Below are 25,543 nucleotides of genomic sequence, written 5' to 3' on the forward strand. Positions count from 1 at the left end.
GACATTTTTGAAAAACATGCGGCCTGTAAAGGTTTTGCAATGATGGCGAATTTGAACTTGAAATACATTTATTTTTAAGCAGTAACACTGCTACACAGTGCCGTGTAACAATGCGCTATTACTACTGTTATGAAGGACTGAATGCCGACATGAACACCTGCACAGTTTCAGATCATCACGATCGCTGGCTCTCTCGGAGGGTTTTTCTTGTTATACTGAGCGATGCGGCTCTCCATGACCGGCCGGAAGTGGCGGATCAGTCCCTGCAGTTACAAAAGGGTGAAGAGAAACAAAAGTTCTTGTTGAAATGTAAATTTGAACTTGTTTCATTGACAGCGTCATGTTTTGGAGACTGGTTTAAAAAAAATAAAAAAAGAATCCAGAGCTGTCACCTGCACGGGCCAAGCTGCTCCGTCCCCCAAGGCACAGATGGTGTGTCCCTCTATCTGCTTGCTTAGCTCCCAGATCATATCAATCTCTGAAGCTGCTGCTTCTCCTCGAACAAACCTCCACATTATTTTATCCATCCAGTCGACTCCTGAGGGAGGAGGAACCGGGAATACAGTAGAGAGAAGTATTGACACTGAAGAGCACCCTTCACTTTGAGCAATGTTTTGACCAAACACAGATTGTGGTAAATACACACATCAAGGGAATTTACAATACTTTCCATTTCGTTTTTTTATACTTATTAATACTAATCTTAGGTAAGTTAAATATTGAATGAAGGGCGTTAACTTGTACCAGAGTATTTATTTTTCCTATAATAAAGTAATATGTTCTGTAGTTAAAGCTTAAACGACCTCAAGAAGACTACAAAGGGACACAAAACAACTTCTAAGAGACGAGAAACCACTATAAAAAGGGTAAAGCATCTCTAAAGTCTATGTGTCATGCTCTGATGTAGGAGAGGTGGTGGGGCCCATAGTCTCACACCGTCCGTGCAGTCCTTACCCTCTCTGCAGGGGGTGCACTGGCCACAGCTCTCGTGTTTGTAGAACTCAACCAACCGTGCGATGGCTCTGATCACGTCAGTCTGGAGGAAAAATACAATTCTCAGATGCGTCTCTCCAGACGGATTCTTACTGAAGCTGCAGTGTATTTTCTTATCTACATTTTTCGGGGATCTGTTTACCGATTTATCCAGGACTATGACGGCAGCTGTTCCCAGCGCAGTCTCTGCACGGACCAGGTCATCGAAATCCATCAAAACATCATCGCACACATGCTGAGGGATGATGGGAGTGGAGGACCCCCCTGGGATCACTCCTAATAGGTTGTCCCAGCCGCCCCTCACTCCTCCTACACCAACCGCACAAGAGGAGAGAGGAAGTCATGTCAGCATCTCGTATATAAACCAGCATCAACACAGCGGTGGACTGTAAACACACACACACACACCTGCGTGTCTTTCTATTAGCTCCCGCAGAGGAATAGACATCTCTTCCTCCACCGTGCATGGTGTGTTCACGTGACCGGAGACGTTGAACAGCTTCGTCCCAGAGTTCCTCTCCCTCCCAAAGCTGGCGAACCAAGCGCCGCCTCGACGACAGATCGCGGGCGCCACAGCAACCGTCTCCACATTGGAGACTGTCGTTGGGCATCCAAACACACCTTGAGGTGGAGAGGGATGAAGGATGAAGAGCTGTAATTACAACACAATTGTGTCGTTCCTTAAACCACAATTAACTCCAGTAGGAAACCAGATGTATGAGGCGGTGGTGCTTTTACCTCACCTATGTCTGCAGGAAATGGCGGCTTGAGTCTGGGTTTCCCTTGTTTGCCCTCAAGAGACTCGATGAGGGCCGTCTCCTCCCCGCAGATGTAGGCTCCGGCCCCCCGCATCACAAACACATCAAAGTCAAACCCAGAGCCACAGGCGTTCTTACCTATCAGCCCCGCTTTGTATGCCTCATTAATAGCCACCTGTTTATAGAGTAAGAAACAAACAGCATGAATCACACGGCATCATTGGATTGACGAGTCAGCCATCTGGGCCTTTGTGTACCTGCAGATTTGAGGACTCATTGTAAAACTCTCCTCTGATGTAGATGTACGCAGCACGAGCGCCCATGGCTCTCCCAGCGATCAGGCAGCCTTCTATTAACTTATGGGGCTCGTGACGCATTATCTCACGGTCTTTACACGTCCCAGGCTCCCCCTCATCAGCATTCACCACCAGGTACTTAGGTCTAAGGACACAGGGAAGAAGGAAACACTCAATACACCGATAGGCTGCACTAGAGTGTCATTGCCGGTGTGAGTGATGCTAAAGTGTTTCTTTCCGTCTCCTACCTGCCGTCACTTGGTTTGATCATGAAGCTCCACTTCATGCCGGTGGGGAAGCCTGCACCTCCTCGGCCACGAAGCCCTGAGATCTTCACCTCATTTAAGATCCAGCCCGATCCCTTCAGCATGATCTCCTTTGTCTTGTACCAGTCTCCTCGTCTGAGTGACCCCTTGAGTCTGTTAAGGAGAGAGCGAGAGATGAACAAGGACGCCGACAGAGTTTCAGGTCATTGAAGACTGGGAGAATAGTTGTTTTTCTTCTTTTATGTTTTTACCTCCAGTCATGCCGGCCATATAAGTTGGTGAATATCCTGTCTTCATCAGTCAGAGGACCGAATGTGGTCTTTTTTGGCTTCAGCTGGTGAGAGAGAGAAGATAAAAGAGAAGTGTGGAAATTAGAGATGTCATCACTTAAGGGCTGAAACCATTGTTTTCATTATTGATCGACAATGAAATGATTAATAATTTTGTATATATAATGTCAGAAATGAGTTAAAACTCCAAGGGGACTTCTCCAAATGTCTATGTTGTACGTCCAAACAGTCCAAAGATGTTCAGTTTATTCATGTTTATGAAAAAGTAAAAACATCAAATTGTCACATCTGAGAAGCTGGAACCAACCATTTTTGGGTATTTTTGCTGAGAAATTACTTAAATGATTGTTCAATCACAGTTAGCGCTTCATTTTCAGTTGATCAAATAATCGTTGCAGCTCTAAATCACTTATGTAATTACAATGCTGACATGATGGTGAAATCTAGAATGAATATAAATGAAAAATGATTCGAATTTCAGAGGCCTCATATATTTTGTTTCACATGTCGATATGTGGAATTTTGTGCTCTGACTCTGGAAATGTGCATCTTTAGAGTATATGTGAATTAGTAAAACTTATTTCTGCGAATTGTCTAAATTTGGGTAGTTTAAAATTCATGGTTAAAATGTTTTAAAATCACCACTGTATGTTAAAAGAAATGAAATCACTTTGTGACAACGTCTGAGATCACAGTCACCAAACTGACCTGAATACCTCAAAATAAAAATAACATTGAAGTAATGTGGCTGGTGGGACTCACAAAGCATATTGAAATCACTTTGTGTAGTATGAATACATTTTCCAGAACATGGGATGTGGTAATGACATTTAATTAAATATAGTATACCCCTTTAATACTTTGTGATCACAAACACTTAAAGGAAACCTAAACTCTATTGGAATCGTCATATACATACACTTATATACCTGTCGCATCTTTTTATATCATATACAACAATGGGAAAATACTTAAGTCCAAACACCGCTTGACACAAAATAGCTAAATAAAGAATATCATGTTTAGCGCTGTCGGCTAATCTCCTTATTACTTGCTGCGTGTCAAAAATGTGGCATGCCTGTATTTGAAAGTAAAAATGTAGGTCAGTGTGCTGAGTTGTAGAGTGCAGTGCGTGTGTTGCGGTGTGCATGCAGGCCTACCTGCGACAGGGCTGCAGTGCTGTAGGTCAGACGCGGAGCGACATGACACGCCACAGCGCCTCTCAGCATCCGCCGAGGCAGCATCCTGCAGGAGACGGACACCTCCAACCCTCTTTAAACACGTTTATACCCCCAAAGCCTTTTCTGCCCACAGTCTCCGTTTGACTTCTAGTGCAATCAAATCGATTTCTGAAACAGAGCTCCAGTGTGGGCCTGCTGGTGCAGCGTAATTAAAAACTAAGAGGATTAACGAACGAACTACGTCACATCCTATCCCAGCTGCCCGTGCGGCTCCTAACAGGTACCCAATCTTTCAGGTTCACACACACACACTTAATTAATTGTTGAGTATCAGGACCACTACTAGACGCCATCATAAGGGACTTTGTGCATGATTTACAGGCTTATAAATGGATCGTTAACCACTAAATATATCAAAGGTCCACAACTAGTCATTGATTAACCCATGTGACAACATGCCTTTTTCACAGCAGACATTTTGACTTGTCATAGAGGAAAAGTACAGGTGTTACAGGCCTGTTCTTTTGCTTCTGGGACATGTCAGAATGGTAGCTGTGAAGAAGGCATACTTCTTTCCATTATTAGTGTGTGTGTAGAGATACAGATACTATTTAGTGTGCCAGAAGATGCATTTCAAATACAGTATGCAAGCCAGCATGCTTGGCTACTCTGACCCACAGTCCTTTGTGCAGCAGATATATGAACAAGAGGGTCAAGTTTAAGGTGCCATGTTATGACGAAGTAGAATACATACTGCATGCAACAGCACGCACTTTGTAAGGGCAGCTGCAGTATGTACTAAAAGTGAAAACAAAAATATCCAATTTGGAACAGAGTGTGTTTAAGATTAAGAAAGCAGTAGTGGGCAGTCCAAAAAACTATGGGGTATTATAAGATGTTTCAATTTAAAGAATATATTCTACTTTCAAGGGGGGGGGGGGGCTAGCATTAATAGAGATGTATGTAAATCTAAGTTTACTGCTTCAGAGTCATATTATCTTAACTGTAGTTTGTCCACCAGAGAGCACAAGTCAACTGTAAAATGTTCCTCTGCACACATGTTGGCAGCTCTTTAATTACCAAATCAACTTTTTACTGAAGCCCTGAAAGACTGGTTTTTGTAATAGAAATCAATAACAGAAACATGGAAAAGATCAAGCTTAGATATCTTTATTTTCTTTACATTAACTGAAACAAATTATGGGAAAATGAATTCATATCTCTGAGAAGGTTCCACTAAAAACAGAAAGACAAGTGTATCCCTGATAGCGGGGTCTCTACACAGACCGGACCCCATGTCCCTTCACCAAAGCCAAGAAAACAAACCGCTCACATAGAAACACACACTTCACAGCTGGCATCAGTTAACCCTCGTTCATTCACAAAGCTCCGACCGGCAGCACCAACACCCTCCATGAACAAGACCAACCGTCATATACTGATATTCCAGTAGGACTAGTTCCAGTAAAGCCAGTAGTTTACCGTCATGCCTATTATTTACCGATTTCTTTATCCCACAATAGGTTTAATTCATTCGGTTCTCAACTGTCAAATGATAAGAAATCTACAAAACCTCTTATTTTCATTCATGTTTGCACATACAAGGATTACAGACACTTTAATAACATACATATTTTAACATATCCTTATATATATATAACTTTCCATTTTCTTTTACTATTTATTTATTAAGTCAAATTCCTTGCATGTGCAAACACACTTGGCAATGAACCATTTCTGATTGTGAAACTACTGGCCTTATACCTTCATGAAGAGAGCCAATCGCCTGACAGCACCAAACAATTGCTTCCCATTTTATATAATCACTTCGTGCATTGCTCAAGAATTCCTGAGAGTAGTTGCAGCACAAAAAGAAATAAAAATTCTAAGGCAACTTCATCCCAATATATATCATATTGACTATTAATTCTGTACTACTATGCAGGAGGAAGAGTATTCAATGTATGCAGGTTTTAAAGAAGTATTTCAATCACAATCTTAAACGTTATCGAGTGAGTTAATGGACTAGATATGGAAGGTAAGACAAAAAAGGCTTGAAGCTCTCAAATCTCATAGTGCAAATAAACTACAAATAAAAAAATAAAATTAAAATATTTACTACACAACAAGGAGCGGATAGGCCAGTACAGCGCGACTGCTACAGCATGTTCTGTCTGCATGGGTTTCAAGAGAATTGGGAATAAAAAGACAACTGCCGTTGTTTAAAGCCATTAATGATTGCATCACACACACACACACACACACACACACTGCGAAAGGCCTTAATGTGCTGGTCCCGGGAAAGCATGACGAAACTAAAAAGGGTTTTGGTCAAAGACGGATTAACTCAAAGGATGACGGCCCCTTTAGACACAGCGGTGGCCGATCTATCAGAACTGCCATGTTAACATGTGATACAGTACTATACATGTTAAATAACAGAAAAGCATGCTGAAAACTGTCAACAAAGTCATTTTGTGTTCCAGTTACATCAAAAAGGTTTTCAACCCCCCGACTTTTTCCTCGCTCGGTTCCCGTCTCTTAACCCCGGATGGAATGTGCCTGTATTATTGCAGTACCTGACAGGGTTTAATGTGCAAAGGATGCATTCGAGGAAGAATCGCCCAAAACAAGACAAGCAGCCCATAAGAAAAGTCACATGGAGATGTTGAGTCAAAATCTTTAGCGCAATGCAATGTTGTGTAAGACTTGTGATCTGTGTCCCCTCCTTGGATTTGGTCTCACAAAAGAGTTTCAGCAGAAGAACCATAATAAATAACAATAAATAAATAAGTACAGAAAAAGGGGGGGGGGCATCTCATTCATCCCCTCACCTTTTTGCCCCTTTTCTATTTTTTTTTCTTTTCAAACAAGGAACCTAAATGAGCGCATTGGAAGAAATCCACAGCCTTTGGGAAAAGAAGAATCGTCTTCAACATCAACTCATCGACCCGGACTTTGTCTCTTTTGGTCAGGCATTTAACACAGAGCTCCGCGGCCCTGAAACACTCAAACATGGAAGCAGATTCTCTCTCATGGCTTTCAAAACCGTTGGGAAGAGTCTTCTCTTCAAACCCAACATTGGCTACAATTCACCTCTCTCCTCTCCTGTTAACTCAGGATTTAAGAAAACAGTTCAACTAAAAATCTTTGGTTTCAGCACCAACTCAAAGCAGAGATTACCACCAACAAGAACAGACAGAACGAACATTATTGCTCTCAATGTACAGAATGAGTTTGATTCATTACACTGCGTTTCCACTGATAACCACCAGAGGACAGCGGGCACACAAACTCATTGTTGTGATCTTGGTGATATGACTTCTGAATTGCACCTGAATCAATACATTTAATGTTGTATCTACAATCTAACATCTTCAAAGTTCCCTTCATGTTGCAGCTCTGGATTTTAGGTTGCATAGAGAAAAGCATCCCAGTTCCCACACACTCAACACACTCAACACACGCACGTCCAGCTAGACAAATCAAACAGCTCAAAACTGAAGTACACGAAATTAAACAGCAAACGAGAAATAAAATCTAAAAGACAAATGAAATAAAAACGCAAAGAGCCAGAAGACAAACATTTAAAATATCTAAGAAAACCCGTTTTCCATTTTTTTTCTTTTAATATCATTTAGTTGTTTTTATTTTGTAAGCGCTCTCTATGTGGGAGCAGCAGGTCATTAGTCCAGCCACCTGAGTGAGATTTTTTACTGTGGATGCTCAACCACACAGACACGCACACATATACACATACTCGCGCACACACACACACACACACACCCTCTTTTCTACTATTCCTCTTCCTCTTCTCCAATTTCCTCTTCATCAGCCCATCGGTCACGCTGCGAGGCCGGTGAGTGGGTTCCTCCTGGATCTTCTCCCTCCGCCTCTCGGCCCCCCCGCAGCTCCAGCCCTCGCAGGAAGAGCTCCGGATAGACGGCCAGCCTGTGAGGCCCAAGTTGAGCCAAAGCCTGAAGGGCGAGGGATCGCTCCCTCTCGACGTCACCTGGAAACATCAGCGGGGGGCCGACACCGGATCCACTCCCACCATCCAGCATCCACGTGGAGGAGTGGGCCTGTAAAGACAAGACCTCCAGAGGGTTGGACTGCTCCATCCCGCCTTCATCTCCTCTCCCATCCTCCCCAAGCTCTGCCCCGCGTCTGGGCCGACGAGTGCGCACCTCCAGGCAGCTGTGTCCCTTGCGGTGACGCTGGAGGTGGTCCTCTCGGGCAAAGGCCTTGTGGCAGAGCGGGCACTCAAAGGGCCTCGCCCCGCTGTGGAGGGACAGGTGGTTTTTTAGGTCGTACGAGTGGAGAAAGCGGGCAGGGCAGTCAGGGCAGGGGTACGGACGCTCGCCTGTGTGTTTCCTCATGTGGATCTTCAACTTATCATTGCTAATGAGGGGAAAAGGAAGAATGAAGAGAAAGGAAGGGAAAAGTGAGCAACAAGAAGAAAAGATTGCAATACATTGTAAATCTTTGTGCACATTATATGTGTGAGTAGTAACTGTACCGGGTGAACCGGACTCCGCAGGCCGAGCACTGGAAGGGCTTCTCTCCAGTGTGTGTCCTCATGTGTCGGGGCAGCTTTCCTGCTCCGTGGATGATCTTCTGACAAACTGGGCACTGCTGGGGCGTCTGAGACTTCCTCTTTCTCCCGCCTCCCGCTGCCGAGGCCGCCGCTCCTCGGTCAGCTACAGAGGTAGGTACGGAGGTGCTTTCCATGAGCACACCGTCGTCACCGAAAGCCTCAATGTCCTCGTCCTCTGACAGCTTGTCATTCGAGGGCGGGACAAGAGGTGGGTGGGCTATATGGGGGCGCTCATGCAGCCAGTGAAGGAGCCCTCCATTTAGTGTCGCCCCTTTCCCTGGCTTTCGGATCGCCCTTGGATCTCCGTTCTGCCTGGATTTGACGCGGAGCTCCTCCTGTTCGGGGCTGGGAGGCTGGGTAGACGGCAGGGAGTGGAAGCTGTCGGACGAAGGTGAATGGTGCGAGACGGGAGAAGCAGGTGGTGGGTTAAAAACGGAGGAGTTGATGTGACGCGACGCAAGTTTTTTCATCTTCTTTTTGTCCATTTTTCTTCGAGACCCTCTCTCCACCCTACTCTCTCCCCCCGCCATCCTCTCAGTAGCTGTGTTTTGGGCTCTCTGCTCCTCCGTTATCTCCCCCTCCACCTTCTCCCCCAGGATGTCTCTGCACGCGTCGGCCACACACTTGATGCCCAGAAGCTGAGCCCCTCGCAGCACATCTCTCATCCCAGAGCTGGGGATGGTCAGAGTGGCAGTGTAGGCAAACTCCAGCAGGGCGTCCAGGGCGTCGGGTGCCACGCAGTCGAGCTGGCACACGCTGAAACCTCCTCCGCCCTCGCCGCCCGCCTCCTCCGCCCCGAACAGCCCGCGGAAGTAGAGACTGACGGCGGCCATGACAGAGCGGTGAGTTGGGTAGCGTGCCCCGCGGGATGTCAGAGTGAGGTCACAGAGAAGGCCTGTCCTCCTCTGGTGATTTAGGTGGGACAAGAGCTCGTTGCTGTGCTCCGGGAAGGGGATCCCAATCAGACCGTCCTCTCCTGGAGACATTGCCACCTATGCGTGAAAGAAAAAGGAAGAGCAGGTAAGTGGAGGGAATGAGGTCTGAGCAAATGGAGCAATTGACAGATTTGTACCCGTCACAATCAGCATAATATTTTCCAATGAATTCCATCTTTGCAGTTTCCAACATTGAAAGAATACCCTTCTTCTTCCTCTTTCAGAGAGCCAAGCATAGACCGAAAAGTACAGAAAAGTAAATTGTCTGTAGCGTGACTGACACAAGGAGTTCCTTTCACGTGAGAGACAATTTAAACCGGGCTTAGCAACAACTCTCACCCCTTATCCTACCCCCCCCCCCCCCCCCCCCAGGGTACTTTCTCTCCAGATTACTAAATCAGGAGGCGGTGATTTTGGCCAGTGAGACGGGGGTTGAGGCACCGGAAGGCCAATGCGATGGAGATGACGGAGTCAGCAGGAGAGGCAAAATATAACAGCAAGAAGGAGAAATAATCATGAGAGCAGAGATAGAGAGAGATAAAACCAAATGATCGATAACGACGACGTGGAAAGGATGCAGGATTGTACGGTATGCGCTGTGGCCAAATGGCAGTAGGTTAATTCCCGTGTGAAACCCTTATAGCATTAGCTGTTTGATTAAAATACCTGGAGAAGACAGAGAGGGACAAATGGAGGATAGAGAAGAAAGAAAATCAAGCGGGGGATAGGGAGGAAGTTACTGTTGCTGTGGGTGAAAGGGGGGAGTACCAGTGAAAGAATGAGGAAGGACGAAACAGCAAGATAATGATTACACTCTTTACGACGACTGGAATAACAGTACGTCATTCACAAACCTACTTATACCATACGGACAGTTACTCTCTTCCATATATTTCAATCCTCTAAGGTTTTGTTTTATCTTAATAAAAAGGATCTTTACCAGTAAATTTGACGACGCAGAGGTACGAGTGTTGGGTCGAAGGTGAAATATCGTACTGCAAGTCAAAGGACAATAACTTTCTTTATGAGACACAACAAGGTCTGTCGGCAATAAGACCCAACAACTCTCTTCTTTGACTCCCTAAGCTCGCACCTCACCTTGGCCACGCTATACCTGCTCAACAATATCTCTCACACACACCTGAGCAGACCAGATTTTCCACAAACAACTCACCCTCCAGATTCCCCCTCCCTGCCCTTCATCTCCCTCCCATAGAAACTGGCAGCCCCCTGGCCATCCAATAACAGTGTTCACACAGTGCCCAGAGGGCTCTGCACAACGACGGTACATCCACCTGACTAACCTGCTCCAAAACACACCTTATTAAATACACACAGAGACAAGAGCGCACACACAAGTACCCGTACACACATTGCGTGCCAATCTGAGGCTCCCCCTCTCACTATTGTTACATTTAACCTGTTCTGTGATGAACTTAACGCCTATTTATAACACATACTTGCGTACGTATAAATGTACTCCACCCATTAAAAGAATAAGACACAAAAGTACAGCCAGCTAAATAGTTACCTCTCACAAATTTGCCAAACGAAAGTACCCAAATGTTCAGCCTACCTTCTCCGTCTTCATGGGCACGGGCACAGTCAGCTGGAGACGAGGCAGCGCGTGTCTCACGGCATCCATCTTTCTGCGCTTTACTACTCTTCTCCCTCTGCTGTCTTTGGAAACCACTTTTTTTTTCTATTTCCTTCAACCCTTAGATGTTTAACTTAAAGGACTGATCTCTCTGTCAGAAGTCGGGGTAAAGCGCTCATCCTTGGGGATGTCTACCTCTTTCGCACAGTCTGTCACTCAATCTCCTTCCTGTTGTATCAAAAGAGGGTTCATAGTGACGAAGACAGATTCAGAAATAACCCTCCCCTCCCCCCCCCCCTCCCCCCAGGTCGCCTACGCGCCCCCCTCTCGCCAAAAACCCAACGGCCCATTTTCCGAACACTTTCCGATAAACAGCAACTCCTCGTCGACCTCTCCCTGTTCAGAAAGAGGCCGACAGGTAGGTCAGGAGCAGTCTATCTCAGGTCACTGTGGATGATGTAGAATGAATAACCCTCAGGCTGCAGACCAAACGCATCAATTGAACTGGTTTGACAGGAAGGAAACCGACACAAGCAGCCAAAGCACCTCAGAAACACCAATATTTCGTCAGTCAACTCGCAGAGTGTCAAAGTCGAACAATCATGTAAGAACCAAAATCATATTGGCATTATGAGTCATATTACACCCAGGAACAAACATTCAGGTAGGTGCAATATGAGAGCAAAACCATATTACGTCGTACGACAGAGACAACCTGGTGCAGAAAGCTCTTCCTTTGTAACACCGGCATGCTGAACGTCACCAAGTGCTCTTTATAGATAAACACAAAAACACCACGCTCTCCATAACAGATATTTACTGTTATTTTTCAAGCCAAAGGCAGTTTCATAAGAGTTATCTCCACAGCTTGAGGCAACAAGGACGGCATGTGCTGCTGCAGGCGCTGACACAGAAGAGTGAGGAAGTTAAGGGCATGCGTTTGCTTTGTCTCTTGCACACACACAGACGCTGTTCTTTTCTTTTTGCATTCACACCACATCCCATTTATACCAGCCAATATGCAAATAGATCAATCATTTTAGTTCCAGATTCACGAATGAGGATGATCTGCTTTTTTTCTGTCTTATAAGATTGTAAACTGAATATCTTTAGATTTTGGATAGTGGACAAAAGATGCTTAAAAACAAAGTTGTGATGGAGCATTTTTCACCATTTTCTGACATCTTATGGACAAATATTTAACGGAGAAAAGAACGTGGAGATGAATTGTTAGTTGCAGCCCTGCAGAATACACAGATGTCTAATAACATGCTGGAAAAGAAGCATCACAGGGAGAGAGAGACCCAGCAGAAGGTCACCACCTGAGCCTCAGCAGGACAGAGTGTAAAAGCATCCCATGACCTTGCGTGCGTACACTTTGTCTCAGTGTAAGTAGACACGACAACAGACCTGAATGTCTCATTTAAGGAACACCATCAACGGTACTCATTGTTTAAATGCATCCACAGGAAAACAGCATGGTTGATAATAATTACTGTGTGCGTAAATACACGATATATATATATATATATATATATATATATATCACCTTTGGCCCAATTTCTGAAATCCCCTCAATGAGCGAAACGTCACTAAAACACAAAAACCAGAAATCTCAAGCAAAGCAGTGCAGACGAGACACAAAGGGGTTTCAGGAGGCGCACGCTACAGCGCACGTTAAATTTCCGGCGCAGGGGAGAGAAAAAAAGCAAAAAAAAAAAAAAAAGCATCATGGGTGGTTGGTGGTTCGAGCTTGTTATTTTAGGCATATTCCTTAGAACACGGGCGTGTTCGGAAAATAATAAGATTGCAAAGAAGTTGCAATGATTCCCATAAATTTTCTGTCCGTCAGTGAGTCACTTAATACTGACACAAGATGACATGCACAACCACACACACACACACATACACACACACGTGCACACACGCAGGCTGCACACTGCTCATATCCCCTCTTCTCCTTCCTTGTCACCTTGTTTCGGTATTTTTGCCGCTAACCAAGGACTAATGCATGTCTGCATAAGTTGCCGAATCTTCCAACATATAGTAACTCATGTTAAAACGGGCAGATACCACGAACACATCTTGTCTTTCAAACTAAATAATGTTAGTTTACAAGCCCGTATTCAACTATGATCATTAAACATAATTACTGTCATTGTACAGTTATGTTTATTCACGCTAACGAGGGAACGCTACCGTAAAGTGAAATAACAGATATCGCCTTTAGGTGTCATTTCAAGTCATCGTTCATCTTTCCAAAACACACAACCACAAAAAAAGCTCACTTAAGAGTATTTTATCTCAACTAAATCTGCCATCCGATCACTTTTTACAGATGTTAAGATATTATCCTTTCAACTATTGGCTCTCATCTCTCTTTGTTTTCACCTCCTACTCTTTTTGTCGACGGTGGAGGAATTCACCTCCTCTGCAACTCTACGGTTTCCTCATCCCTTGCTTTCATTATGTGCACACTCTTCCTCTCTCTTCACAACAAGGATGTAATGCGTTAATAACTACATTTTAAGAACTGCCAACAACATCTGGATATTTTCTATGATTTTGTCTTTGTCCAACCGTCAGCCCAAGTGTCACAAACCTAAAGAAAGAAGTAGGTCGTACGACTCGACCGTAAAAACGAAGAGAACTCAAATGAAACATTTAGAAGAGAATCCATCGGGGACTGCTTTTTACTGACGAGGAAATGGAAACTTAAATCCACCATTACTGTCCACTTCCACGCCTCAGAGTAACTCACTAGACACAAATATGGTTAGAGGCCAGGAAAATAAGAGCAGCAGGATTGACCAAACCTGCACACAAAGATGTATTCTTCAGCATAAAAGCAGGTTATAGGTTTGCACCGTCTATATCATGAAATCCCTCTGCTCACACTCAAGTGTGTGATGAGTGGAACTAGAACCGTTGGTGTTGTTTTTATGGGTCTTATTTTCCGTTAGAAGGTTGTACATGTTCCCAGTCCACCTCAATTATATCAGGCTCCAGCGCTACAGGGGGAAAATATGACTTTATACTATTCACAGAAGACTGTGGCGGAGAGGGAGAAGGAGAAATGCTTTATGAATTCTGATGTCAGATGTTTTCCAAAGTGCCCGTTTGTGACTGTGTGTGTGAGAGAGAGTTGGTTAATGTGAGCTCGTACAGTTGGTTGCATGTGTTGCAGCTTTCTCAGTACTTAATGTATTTGAGCTCCTGTAATATTTAGAAAAGTATCTCCATACAGGTATTTATAACGTAACATGTTGGACGTACAAACACAAAATATTGTTGCTCAATTTTGTTACATGTGCTTTTAAAATGTTACTCTTTTTACATTCAAATGAATTCATGACTTTGTTCAAACCTAAGAGTTATCCATAGACTATTAAAGAACGTATTTATAACAGCAAAATCACAAATAAGGAACAGTTGTCTATTCTGTACAGCAAATGAAACAAGTGTTTCATTCAGACAGAACCCACTCCTTGAGAAGTTATTCATAACCACAACATAACAAACGATGTTGCTGAACTACCACTGTGCCAGAAAAACAAGAAAGCGACCAAACCCATGGAAAGTAAGATACAAGCTCATACCGTAGCTCCTCCACTCAACCGTCTTCCTCTCGCCACTGTTCTTCTGTGTGACACACTGATTTTAAGGGTTAAGAAAGAAGGTTTTCACCCTCACGTCACTTATTTGGGGTAGCGAGTGTGGTGCTGGGACACCTTCTCTGAGGAAGAGTAGGGGAGGAGGGAACGTGGGGGAATGAGAAGAGATGGGAGTACACGCATCTGCCAAACCAAAGCTGCCCGACAGAGCACTCTCACAGGACTATCTGCGGGCAAAACGTGCACGTTTAAGCAACAAATACAAAACGACACTAGGATATACACAAAGCTCACACATCCAGGTCTTCTAATAAAACGGCTCGTCTCTGCCAGGAGATAAAACACAAGCTCCACCCGTTCTGCGTCCCAATAGTTCCCCCTGGACTGAACATTTGCATCCCACCAGGAGATATAGAAACAGATGCACCCGGGGAGAATTTGAATCTGCATTTGAATTTGTCAAAGACCGGACTTGAGACACCATCGTGATAATCAGAATGATTGCAGCCTGCCATGACAGGACATAAAGAGGAATGGAGAGATAGAATAAGGAATCCAGTGGGCAGAACTTCAGTCATTTATTCACCAAGACCCTGCAACCAAAGCCCTCCTCTGTCGTTACAGTAACTGGGGCATTATATGGTGTGTGTGTGTGTGTGTGTGTGTGTGTGTGTGTGTGTGGGGACGCATGCACACATTGTGGTCTTAGTTCCAAGAGCACATTACATTATTCATTTGGCTGGCAGAGCGGAGGCCCTTATCCCCTCGTCCTCACACACCACAAACTCTCCACTGCGAGCTACAACAGCAGCCAGTTTGCATGCCAGACCTGAACAGCAAAGTGAGGATTATCAGTTTGTCCCCACACGGACATTTGGGTGCACATATATACGCTCTGTCCCGTAACATTCACCAACTTCTAACCTGAAGTTTAAATAAATAAGAAATTAACTCTTTATGAGGGTATCAATTATCCTAATAATGTTCAATAAACGCCTTCAATTTAACAACCAAGTATATTGTTGGGGACGAATATTGTGGCTTTATGAAAGATGTTTTCTCACAAGAAGACTTGGTTGTACAACTTTAAGGGTTGAATGACAGCAGAGAACAATTATATTTTATTGTAAAAAAGCCTTTGGGACCCGTGCCTCATATCACAATAAGATATGTAGATTATATTGAGATATTACCATGGTCTATGTGCAAAAATACTGCACAGTCAACCTTTAATTTATTGTTTTTCTTACTAAGATATGGTACTACGTTAAACACATGAGTGATGTTGCTCACTAGTCTCCATGTTTGAAGCAGGATGCATCCATTAGTGATTATTTGCCCACTCTTTTAAAATCATTTTTATACAATAAAGCTATTTCTTCTTTACAACTTTATGATTCTGAAGAGACATTGTATATTTTTTGTATTTGTTCTCAAATTAGTGTAATATGTAACATTTCTGCACTGTTTGCCACTGAAAATATGAAAGAGCAGGAGCAGGAAAGGAAATAAATCTGAGGTTGGAAAGAGGAAAAGATTTGAAAAAGAGACAACAAAAGGAACATGAGGGAGGTACGTTTTCTAAAAACACACATGTTCTTAGAAATCACACAAGAAAAGGAGGTATGGGGGAGGAGAAACATATGAGAGTGAGTGAACGGGGAGTGGGTGTAGAGATATACTCGGCGATAAAGCAGAGAAGAGGTTAAGACAGGAAAATCTAGTCCCGGCCTCGAACAATCTGTGTTAGCGAGGAGACATGAAACGAGAGGCGACAGAGTTAAGTTACAAGGGGAGAGGAAGGGGGGAGACAGAAAAAGAGAAGGGAGAGAAGCAGTGACATGACGACTGGGAGATAAAAACCCATGCACGCAGTCACAGGAAGTAGCAAGAGTCCTCGCAGGTGTGTGTGTGTGTGTGCGCAGATGTGGTAGAAGCCACCTCTGTCATTAGCGTCGCGAAAAGAGAGTTCCACCCTCGGGTTCAAAATCATCCAAAGTCATTTTACGTCGAGCATTCACAGGGAGAGGAGACAATGTTCATGTTTTGTAAATACATTTCTTGATTACATCATTTTTTTTAAAGATTAACTTGAGAAATATTGATATTATAGACAGTAAAAATTGTACATTCACAACTAGAGATTCCCTTTTCAGTCAGACTTTCCAACAAGGCCAGAATCAGACTCTTAGTAACCAATAATAACATGAATACACTTCTAATTATCTTGTTTTACAAATGTGATAGCTGTGAAAATAAAAAGAGTCACAGAGGAGTAACAATCTGCTGTCAATAGACACCAGAAACTAAACAATGACATATTTAGCGGCACTGTCCCTTTAATTTACTGTCTATGTGTGTAGAGTGATATTAAAGGCCAAGTTATGGATGTAATTGTGTGTTATGCAAGTAGTTGCAAAGTTAATCATTTCTGTTATTTATAAATATTTTTAAAATCAGTTAAAAAGGTGAGCGATGTTGAATTACTCTAAAATGATATTAAGGTTTATCATACTCTGATCTGTTGCCATTTTCTACAAATGTTTAGCTGAATGCTCCCTTTGAAATTAAAATAAAAGGTAAATAAGCAATTCATAAAAGAACATGAATGAATTTCACATGAACATATGCCCATAAACTGTGACGACACATTTTAAGTAGCATCAGATTTGACTCTGTTGAAACTGAACATAAAAAGAACAACTGACAATATATTCAACATAATTTAATAGCGCTATTATTTAATAGCGCTATTATTACTGGTACTAAGTACTATGAATCCGTTTGTGACACTTATAATATATATATATATATATATATATATATATATATATATATATATATATTTTTTAAATATCTATATATATATATATATATATATATATTTTTTTTTTTTTTAATATCTAACTATACAATGCAGTCAAACAAACTGCAGATGGTAAAATTACTTCGGAACTGAATCTACAACTCTAATCATTTAAAATAATAAAGTAGCTCAAAGACAAAGGTTGTTTTATCCACACACACACACTTTAAACCCATGAATGTGTGCACGTGTGTGCATCGATTACTGGAGGTGTACTCCTGTTCCTGTGTGGGTGAATGTGGAGATGTTCGGAAGACACAACTCTCAGTATGTTCCGTTTGTTATTGTTATTATTGAGCCCTCGGTTTGGCTGGTGGGCTGATGTTAATTATGCGTGTTCATTGTGTGGTGCTCACTGTTTCTCAATGTGCATTTAAGTCAACAATCAATTGACTCCAGCACCGCTACACTGTTGTTTGCTGTTGGTGATCCTTGCACTACTGTTTTTTTTTTACCTTGTTAGTTAATTTAATACCATTCTTTTTTAGTGTATATACTGTGTATTTGAAAAACAATAATTATTTAAATGTATTATATTCTGCTCTGTTATTTTATGGTATTGTATATATTGAGCATCTTTCACACTTAATATTTTTATGTTTACTCTGTAACTTCGTTTGCTGCTGCTACAAACATTTCCTCCTGGGGATGAATGAAGTAATTTTATTTATTTATTTTTATATATATATATATATATATATATATATATATATATATATATATATATATATATATATATATATATATATATATATATATACTGCCTGAGAATATATATACATGCAAAGAATGAATAAAGCAAATAATAGCAGCTTTTTAGTTTAGAACACACATTTAGATTAACTTATACATTATTTTATAATATTATGATATGACATCATTTTTTTCTGAAGTTGCCACATCACTGGGAGGGTCTCAACAACTGCTGCTGCTGCTCTCCTACACAAAAAACTGCTATTGCAAAAGCACTGGACACACACACACACAGAGCAAGAAATGTCGCAAAACGAACTGATCCTGATCAGTTTCCTCTTCCTGTGTCTCAGTGAAGATGGTCGAGCACCAGAACAGATGGAGAGATAAATGGAAGACAAAGTGATCGATAGAGAAACAGCTCAGACAGAGATCAAGACAGAAGAAAGCTAAATGAAACATTAAGATCTGTACAAGCAGAGAGAAGTAAAAAAGCACATCAGAGATGCGTCACCTTCCTGATAAATCAGCTTAGCGGCGCGATAGGGAGGAGAGGAGACGGTTTGATCTTACTGTAACTAAAGTCCACAAATTAGATCACAACTTCAGAATAACTTCCACTAGTGCACGACTGCATCGCCCACTGCTGTGCTGTCAAAAGAAAAGTCAGGAACCAGACAGCTGCGTGAGTGCAAACAGAATGACAGACATGAGGTTAAACCGACTGATGACTTCTCTTCCAGAAGGACGTATCAGAGAAATCATGATCCTCTATTTCACACTTTGTATGATGGATGTTTGAGAAGCATTTCTTGAGAAACAATAGAAGGAAGAAGCGACAGAAGAAATGCGTATTTTGGTCGAAAAAACAAAAGTGACTTTATTATTCCAAAAGGGAAGGTATGCGGCATTTTTGGAATAAAAGCCTCCATCTGCTGCTGGAGTTCCCCTTTGAACATCGCACATGAAAGGGGTCAGTTTCAGCAGCAATGACTCCCTTTGCCTGCTGATGTTTGGGTGTTTGTTCTCACTTTCCCTGAAGTGTTGTCTCACTGTACCTATTTATGATAACCGCCCGCTCAATGTGTACAGAAACAATTGCACTGTTACTAGAAGAGCTGAATCATGATCACTCCTTGAGCTTTTTTTTTTCCTCTCTTCTCAGACTCTTTACAAGAAGAAGAAGAAGAAGAAGAGTCACGGCCACCTGGCGATTGGTTAACGCTGGGTGGCGTGGGATGCGAGGCTGGTGGTCGAGAGCGAGGGAGGGCTGTCAAATGCTACAGAAACTCATGACTGAAAAGAGGAAACGGCAGATACATAACTTCCTCTATTGACACAGATCGAGTGCGGGCAAGACTCAACTGTATCAGCAGCAGACTGAATTACGGACACAGTGTAGTCACCCCTGTGCCATGACTGCCTCAAAGTGGGGAAACAACCGCTATATATGGTGAAAATGGGCCTTTTCTGCAGAAGTCATGGATTTTGCACATTTAAAAAAATAAATGGGACTCATAATCATAAAACGAATAAGTCATAGCAGTGAAATAATCACCACAACTTCGTGAAAATAAACCATCCACTGAAATACATTGTTCTTTATTGAACTGGATGACACACCAGTCTGACTGCAGAGGGGAAATGTCTCCTTGTTTGTTGCGCGAACGTGAACATAAGAGTCGGGAATAGAGAGGTTTTCTCACAATAAAGATTGTTGCAACGTCGACAAAAAGCCTCAGAAAAAGGGCGAGACACCTCAAAATATTAGGGGCAAAGATAGAAGCCTTTACTTTCATCAACTCCTACTCTGCCTCCCCCGTTCGGTCTCTCTCTTCCCACCTCCCACCCGCTCAGTCGGCTTGTACGAAACTGAAAGAACCATGTATGAAAAGGGGGAATTTATATGGGCTCACATGCCCCAATTAAAGCATTTCCTGGAACTGTGTGCATGTGTTGTATGTGTGTGTATGTTTGCATGTGTTGGAAGTGTATATGCGTGGCTGTGCCTCATCTGACAGACCACTTAATGTCACTTCCCCCTACCCATCAGATCACAGACACATGGTTGTCACTAGTGTAGCAAAGCCAGGGTCACATGATATGTCACACCAACTTGCCCACCACACACACACACACACACACGCACAAATTCAAACTCGACTCAAATGAAATCCAAGCGCCGTTGACTTAATGTAACATATCATCCGTTTTTATGCTTACAGGTCTTTGAAAGAGAGGAATGCACACCACAGCACCATACTCTATCATTTATGGACTGTACATTTTTTTTTAAGTATTTTGAAATATAGCTTCGAAAATGTTTTACAACTGAAATCAGTGGGTTAAAAAGCTAAAATCAATTAATTCAGTGTAGTTGGAGATGCTCTTTGTAGTCAAATGTCGTATCGTAAATAATATATACACATTCGCATGAAAGAATTCAATGATCTAGATATTCATTGGAGCAGTTAGTGCAATATCATTATTTTAGGTACAGTCTCCTCAGCAAGATAAAGGAATATCAGAAATATGGATTCCTCGTGGTCCAGTTTTAGGTCTTAAAACCTGGAGTTGTAATCATTTGTTTTGAATCATAGTTTTTCTCGGTTGAAGTAACTAGAATTTTAAATTGAGTATCCGTTTTATGATCTCTAATAAAGTACACTATTCATAAACTGAGCTTTAGACAGTCCATAAAACTCACAGGTGTTTCGTTGTCATAATTCATATTCTCTCTCGGTGCATTTTAATTGCAAGCTTTTTTAAACAATGCAGCATAGCTTTAGCCTGAAGCTCAAGACGATGTTAATGTTGTTGGTCCTCGTTTAGCCTGTTACACCAACATCAATACCTTTAAAGCTTCTCAAAAGCAGTGTTGCATTGTTGTGATCGTATCACATACCAAAAAACTATAAATATCATAAGCCCATTTTAAACACAAGAGTGTATTTTTGGCACCATTCCCTAACCTTCTTTAAAAGCCAATTGTCGTTCTATAGCTGCAGAGGAGTTGACTTCCAGGTTGCCTATAAAATATTCAAAAGTTTGACCACTTTATTCAGCTCATATTTATTGCAAAGACAATGAAGTTTTCAAGTAGAGCCTCCTCCATCATTTAAAGAAAAACTACATTTAATCAGGTTTGACCCACACAACAATGCGTTTGTGGTGAAAATTGCGGTGCGACAGGCTGAATAAAACAGACGCACATTTCACTGTTCTGCATGATTCGCATGAGGAAAATCAGACGAGCTCTCTTCTAAGTACATCTCTTCTTTGTGTTACACTGAGCTCCATCAGTCAGTCCATTTCTTATCATTCAGGAATTGATTTATTAACTTGTTTTTAAAAATCAGAAATCTCAAATGTTTTCATTGATTCATTATTCTTACATTCATCTGTTCAAACGCACTGGGCATTTAGTGTGGTTAGAAAAGCTCATTGTACAATATGAATGAAAACATCAACGGCGCCTACAGCAGTAATGAGATGGCATTACCCTACATAGCAACCACAAGTTGAACTAATGTCACAAATTTGCAGAACATTACAGCTTCCAGCATTTACATTATGTGTGAATAAAGAGAACAGGAAACAGCGTTGGCTCCTATTCACTCCTGTAGAAGTTGCCAAGTGTCGAGCTCATTCACATGAACGACAGCACGAAAATAACTCTGGAGTCGGCCAGCGGTGCATTTTACAACTAGGACCTATTTAAATGTTCGTTTTGGGAAGTGGATTTACCTAAAAAAAGAAAGTCTCTTTCCCAAATGTATGTCTACGGGGAAAAAAGTCCTTTTGGGCCCCATGGCATCCCGTGACGGACCCGGCTGATGTAATTCAACCGTTTGGCTCCTACAAAAACGTTCTTCAAAGTCCATCTATTTTACTCTAAATAGAACCGTAACTTACTAAATGAGCATCATGTCGTATTGCAGAAGACGTGAAACTAGCGATTGAGACCAGAATATTCACTGAGGTAACAAACCAGGTGAGAAGTACGGTCATTTTCTCAGACTTCTATACGATCAGACTTCTTTGTGCAACCAGAGGAGTCGCCCCCTGCTGGCCATTAGAAAGAATGCACATTTACGCCACTTCCACATTAGCTTGACTTTCACTCAGACCCGGAGGTTGCGTATTTTTAAGATGACGTATTTATATAATGAAGGATAAGTATATTTGGAGATTCAAGAAAGACAAGCAGAATCAAATGCTGGGACTAATCACTCAAATACTTTGACAGTGAATTGTTCGGCTGCTCGTAGCCACTCAATGGTTTCCCAAAAGTATCTTAAAGACATCAAACAAAGCACCTGTACAATCAATCACATCTTTGTCGTTCCCCTGACAGCATGGCCACCATCAAGTGTGGCCATTTGGAGCAATTATTAACACCTTTGCCTTTTGATGTGACACTTACCACGTACCAACTGCTTCACTTGACGGATACCAAACTCTTAGGATTATCTATGTCCCATTTCAACAAACATATTAACATATACGATGAGGGATTCCTACCTCCGGTCCATAAACCCAGGAGAAGATGGGTACCGGGTTTCTTCTGCCTCTCGCTCGTCCCCCTCCTCTTCGGTCCTCTGCTCGGAGGTCAGCAGAGCTCATACACCTGAAAGAAAAGGCACAGAAGTGTTTACAAATTAACCCGGTTTGATCTCTGAGTCAGGCCTTCGCCCGGTATGTGAACAAACGCATGACGAACTAATTGAGTTTTCTTCCCTCTTGTAAAATAGGTTCGATTGAGTTCATGTGAATACACACACGCACACACACATGCACACACACACCAGGTGTAATTTAGGGTGGAGTGGGGGGTTCTTGTAAAAGAGCAGAAATAAAAAGAGGCTGATAGAAACCGACCGCTTCCTACTTTGACTTCTTCAGAAAATTCATTCTCTAACAGTCAGTGAGGTTATGAAAGCGCCGCCTCCGCCCCCCCCCCACACACACACACACACCTCTTTGAGTTGAATGTGATGAGCAGCATACTGTACATACTGTACCGTTATGATTTCCACAGATCTCTAAGAAATCTTTTCTTAAATGTAGGAATTGATGTGGAGAACGTGTCTGAAGTGCAGACTCAGACTAAACGCACAATGATGAAGCGTCACGGGGGGGAAACGACAGATATCAGCTAGCAGAAGCATGCCGGTAGAAAGCAGAGCAGGGCGGAGGTCGCGTCAGGACAGCGGGGACGAGGGATGAAGCACAGATGTCTAATTACGTTGCAGACAAAGCTCGAGCAAACAGAGCTGGCATTAAGAATTTATTTTAAAACCCTGATGGCTCCTCCACATGTGTGGAGTCGTCCCAGCGCGAGAGAGCAGGCCACTCACATGATGGCATGCACCCAGGGATCAAAACAAAAAGACAAAACGGAAACAAAAAAGCTTCGAAACTTTTCTTCCTCTTCATCCACAAGCTCAGGCCGTAGTCGTCAGCCCCTCTGAAGTCCAGAGCGGAGCCCAAAAAACTAAAAAGCTCCAACAACACTTGAGACGAGAGGGCAAAAGGCATTAAACTACCTGCATGCACGGCTAAAGATTTAACCAAACGGGCTGTGCCCACAGACAGGGAAACAAACCCAAGCCAGTTGAGCTTGTTTGGCCGGTCTGTCAGAGGGGCGAGTCAGCAACATATCTACCTCTGTAATCACACACACACACACACAAGCCCACTTGCATGACAGCCCTCCCCACCCATGAGGCAGGCAAAAAGCCCTAACCTAACATTACAGCCTGAACACATCCTATTGTAACAGTGACATGATTAAAATAAAACACTGGGTGCGCCATGAGGAGGATGAGGAGGATGATGATGATGATGATTAACAGACCACTGAAGGGGGATCATTTAGGTGCAGGAGGCTAAAAAAAAAAAAAACAGATCCACTGCGTGCTCTGCGTGCCCATGAGCAGCAGAGAGGCAGGTAATGTGCGTGAGAGCAGGTTAGGTTTTGGATGTCAGCCGGTGTTCTCGGCTATAATTAGCAGCAGAGTCTCCAGAAACGTACCCGCCGACCCTGCTCTCCCTCTCCCCCTCTCTCTCTCTCTCTCTCTCTCTCTCTCACCTGGCGAACATATCAGACAGCGGCGGCAGCACCTGCTGCAATAAAAACACTTCCACATAGCTTACGGTTGATGTTGTGCATTTAAAAGCCCAGCTGTATTATAACTCGGAATGAATGTCTACGAGAGTTAGCCTACCGAGTAGGCTACCCGTGACGTAGTAGTCCTCCCGTGACCCCGATCGGGGAGGGAGGGAGGTTGAGGGAAACCGGCACTGTCATGGCAAACGGACTTGTCACCTAAACTACATCACATATAAACTTAAAGGTGTTTGTGTTATAATGTACAATTTAAATCGACAGCAGGCAGGTGAAGCGGTTACCTGAGTGCCGGTGTGTCACCTGTTCAGACTCGTCGCCTCCCACCTGACCGGCCTCTACACTTCCTGGATTACTCCGTCCCACCCTGCCGACTTCTTCTTCTTCTTCTTTTCGTGCTCGCAGCTCTTGTCTTTTTCTTCTGCACCGGGGGGTCCTGTCGTCCTCAGCTCGACACCCGCGAGGTTTTAATCTTCGCCAGCTCGTGCGTCAGCGTTTTTTCTTCTTCTTGCGGGGCTTCTCGTGTCTTGTCTCTGCAGACCGCAGGTTTCTCCGGGCTGTTGTGACCCCCCCTCTCTCTCCCTGTCTGTTGCCTTCGCTGGCCCACTCCGGCTCCCAGCTCCTTCTTTCTGAGAACCAGGAAGCGGCTTGCCCTACTTACACCCAGCCGCGGATTGGCTCTGGCAGGGCTGGAGAGGAGACCGCCGGGGTGGGCAGGGCACAGGGGAGGGAGGGAGGGAGGGAGAGAGAGGACGGAGGGGGTCTGGCTCCGATGCGATAGGCCAAAAGCGGTGTCTGTCGCCGTGGCGGTGGCGGAGAGAGGTGGGCAGGTTTGGAGACCCCGCTCCTCCTCCTCCTCCTCCTCCTCCTCCTCCTCCTCCTCCTCTCTCCCTCGGGCATCACCGCGCGCAGGGCGGGCAGTGAAAGCGGAGTGAAGGATATCTACCTATTGCTCACCTGTCCTTAGTGCCCCTATACCCCCCCCCCCCCCAAATCCCCATGGCTCAGCAATATTCCCTCTGCAGCCCTCGTGATGTGACCACGGATGGAGAGACGGAAGTTCAGGTTCAAGTTAAACGGAACCTATTGTGATAAATGAAACTTTTACGGAGGATGTGTCACATCCAGTGTGAAGAGCAGCAAAGGGCAACACCGGGGACTTTTTTAAATGACTTGTGGTGAATCACAAGTAAACCAGTAGGACCTGTCATCCATAGTTTGCTGAACAGAATGCATTAGATGAGTGAACTCTTTTTTTTTTTCCAACGAAAGAAAAGTGACACAGACGCCAAACAGCAGCCCTCGTTTCACTGTAGAAAACAAACTT

At 43.3% G+C, this 25,543-nt stretch overlaps 1 protein-coding gene across 6 annotated transcripts; it reads right to left on the minus strand.

Moving 5' to 3' along the window:
* Positions 1 to 167: 167 nt before the first annotated feature.
* Positions 168 to 24,823, minus strand: zbtb7b (zinc finger and BTB domain containing 7B; the record flags this gene model as incomplete). Of its 6 annotated transcripts, XM_079275871.1 has the most annotated exons (11): positions 168 to 263; positions 393 to 538; positions 955 to 1,036; positions 1,136 to 1,302; positions 1,402 to 1,614; positions 1,737 to 1,926; positions 2,009 to 2,192; positions 2,296 to 2,466; positions 2,565 to 2,647; positions 22,611 to 22,716; positions 23,066 to 23,164. In XM_079275871.1, the coding sequence occupies 11 exons, from the start codon at positions 23,101 to 23,103 to the stop codon at positions 168 to 170; spliced, it is 1,476 nt and encodes a 491-aa protein (XP_079131997.1). The 6 variants fall into 6 exon arrangements, with proteins under 6 accessions (XP_079131997.1, XP_079131998.1, XP_079131995.1 ...); XM_079275872.1 differs by lacking the exons at positions 22,611 to 22,716; positions 23,066 to 23,164 and adding an exon at positions 3,764 to 3,847; XM_079275869.1 differs by lacking the exons at positions 168 to 263; positions 393 to 538; positions 955 to 1,036; ... (5 more) ...; positions 2,565 to 2,647; positions 23,066 to 23,164 and adding exons at positions 4,939 to 8,185; positions 8,304 to 9,373; positions 24,520 to 24,823.
* Between the last annotated feature and the right edge of the window lie 720 nt (positions 24,824 to 25,543).

Source organism: Melanostigma gelatinosum (assembly GCF_949748355.1).
Source record: "Melanostigma gelatinosum genome assembly, chromosome: 9".
In the NCBI taxonomy this organism is placed as follows: Eukaryota; Metazoa; Chordata; class Actinopteri; order Perciformes; family Zoarcidae; genus Melanostigma; species Melanostigma gelatinosum.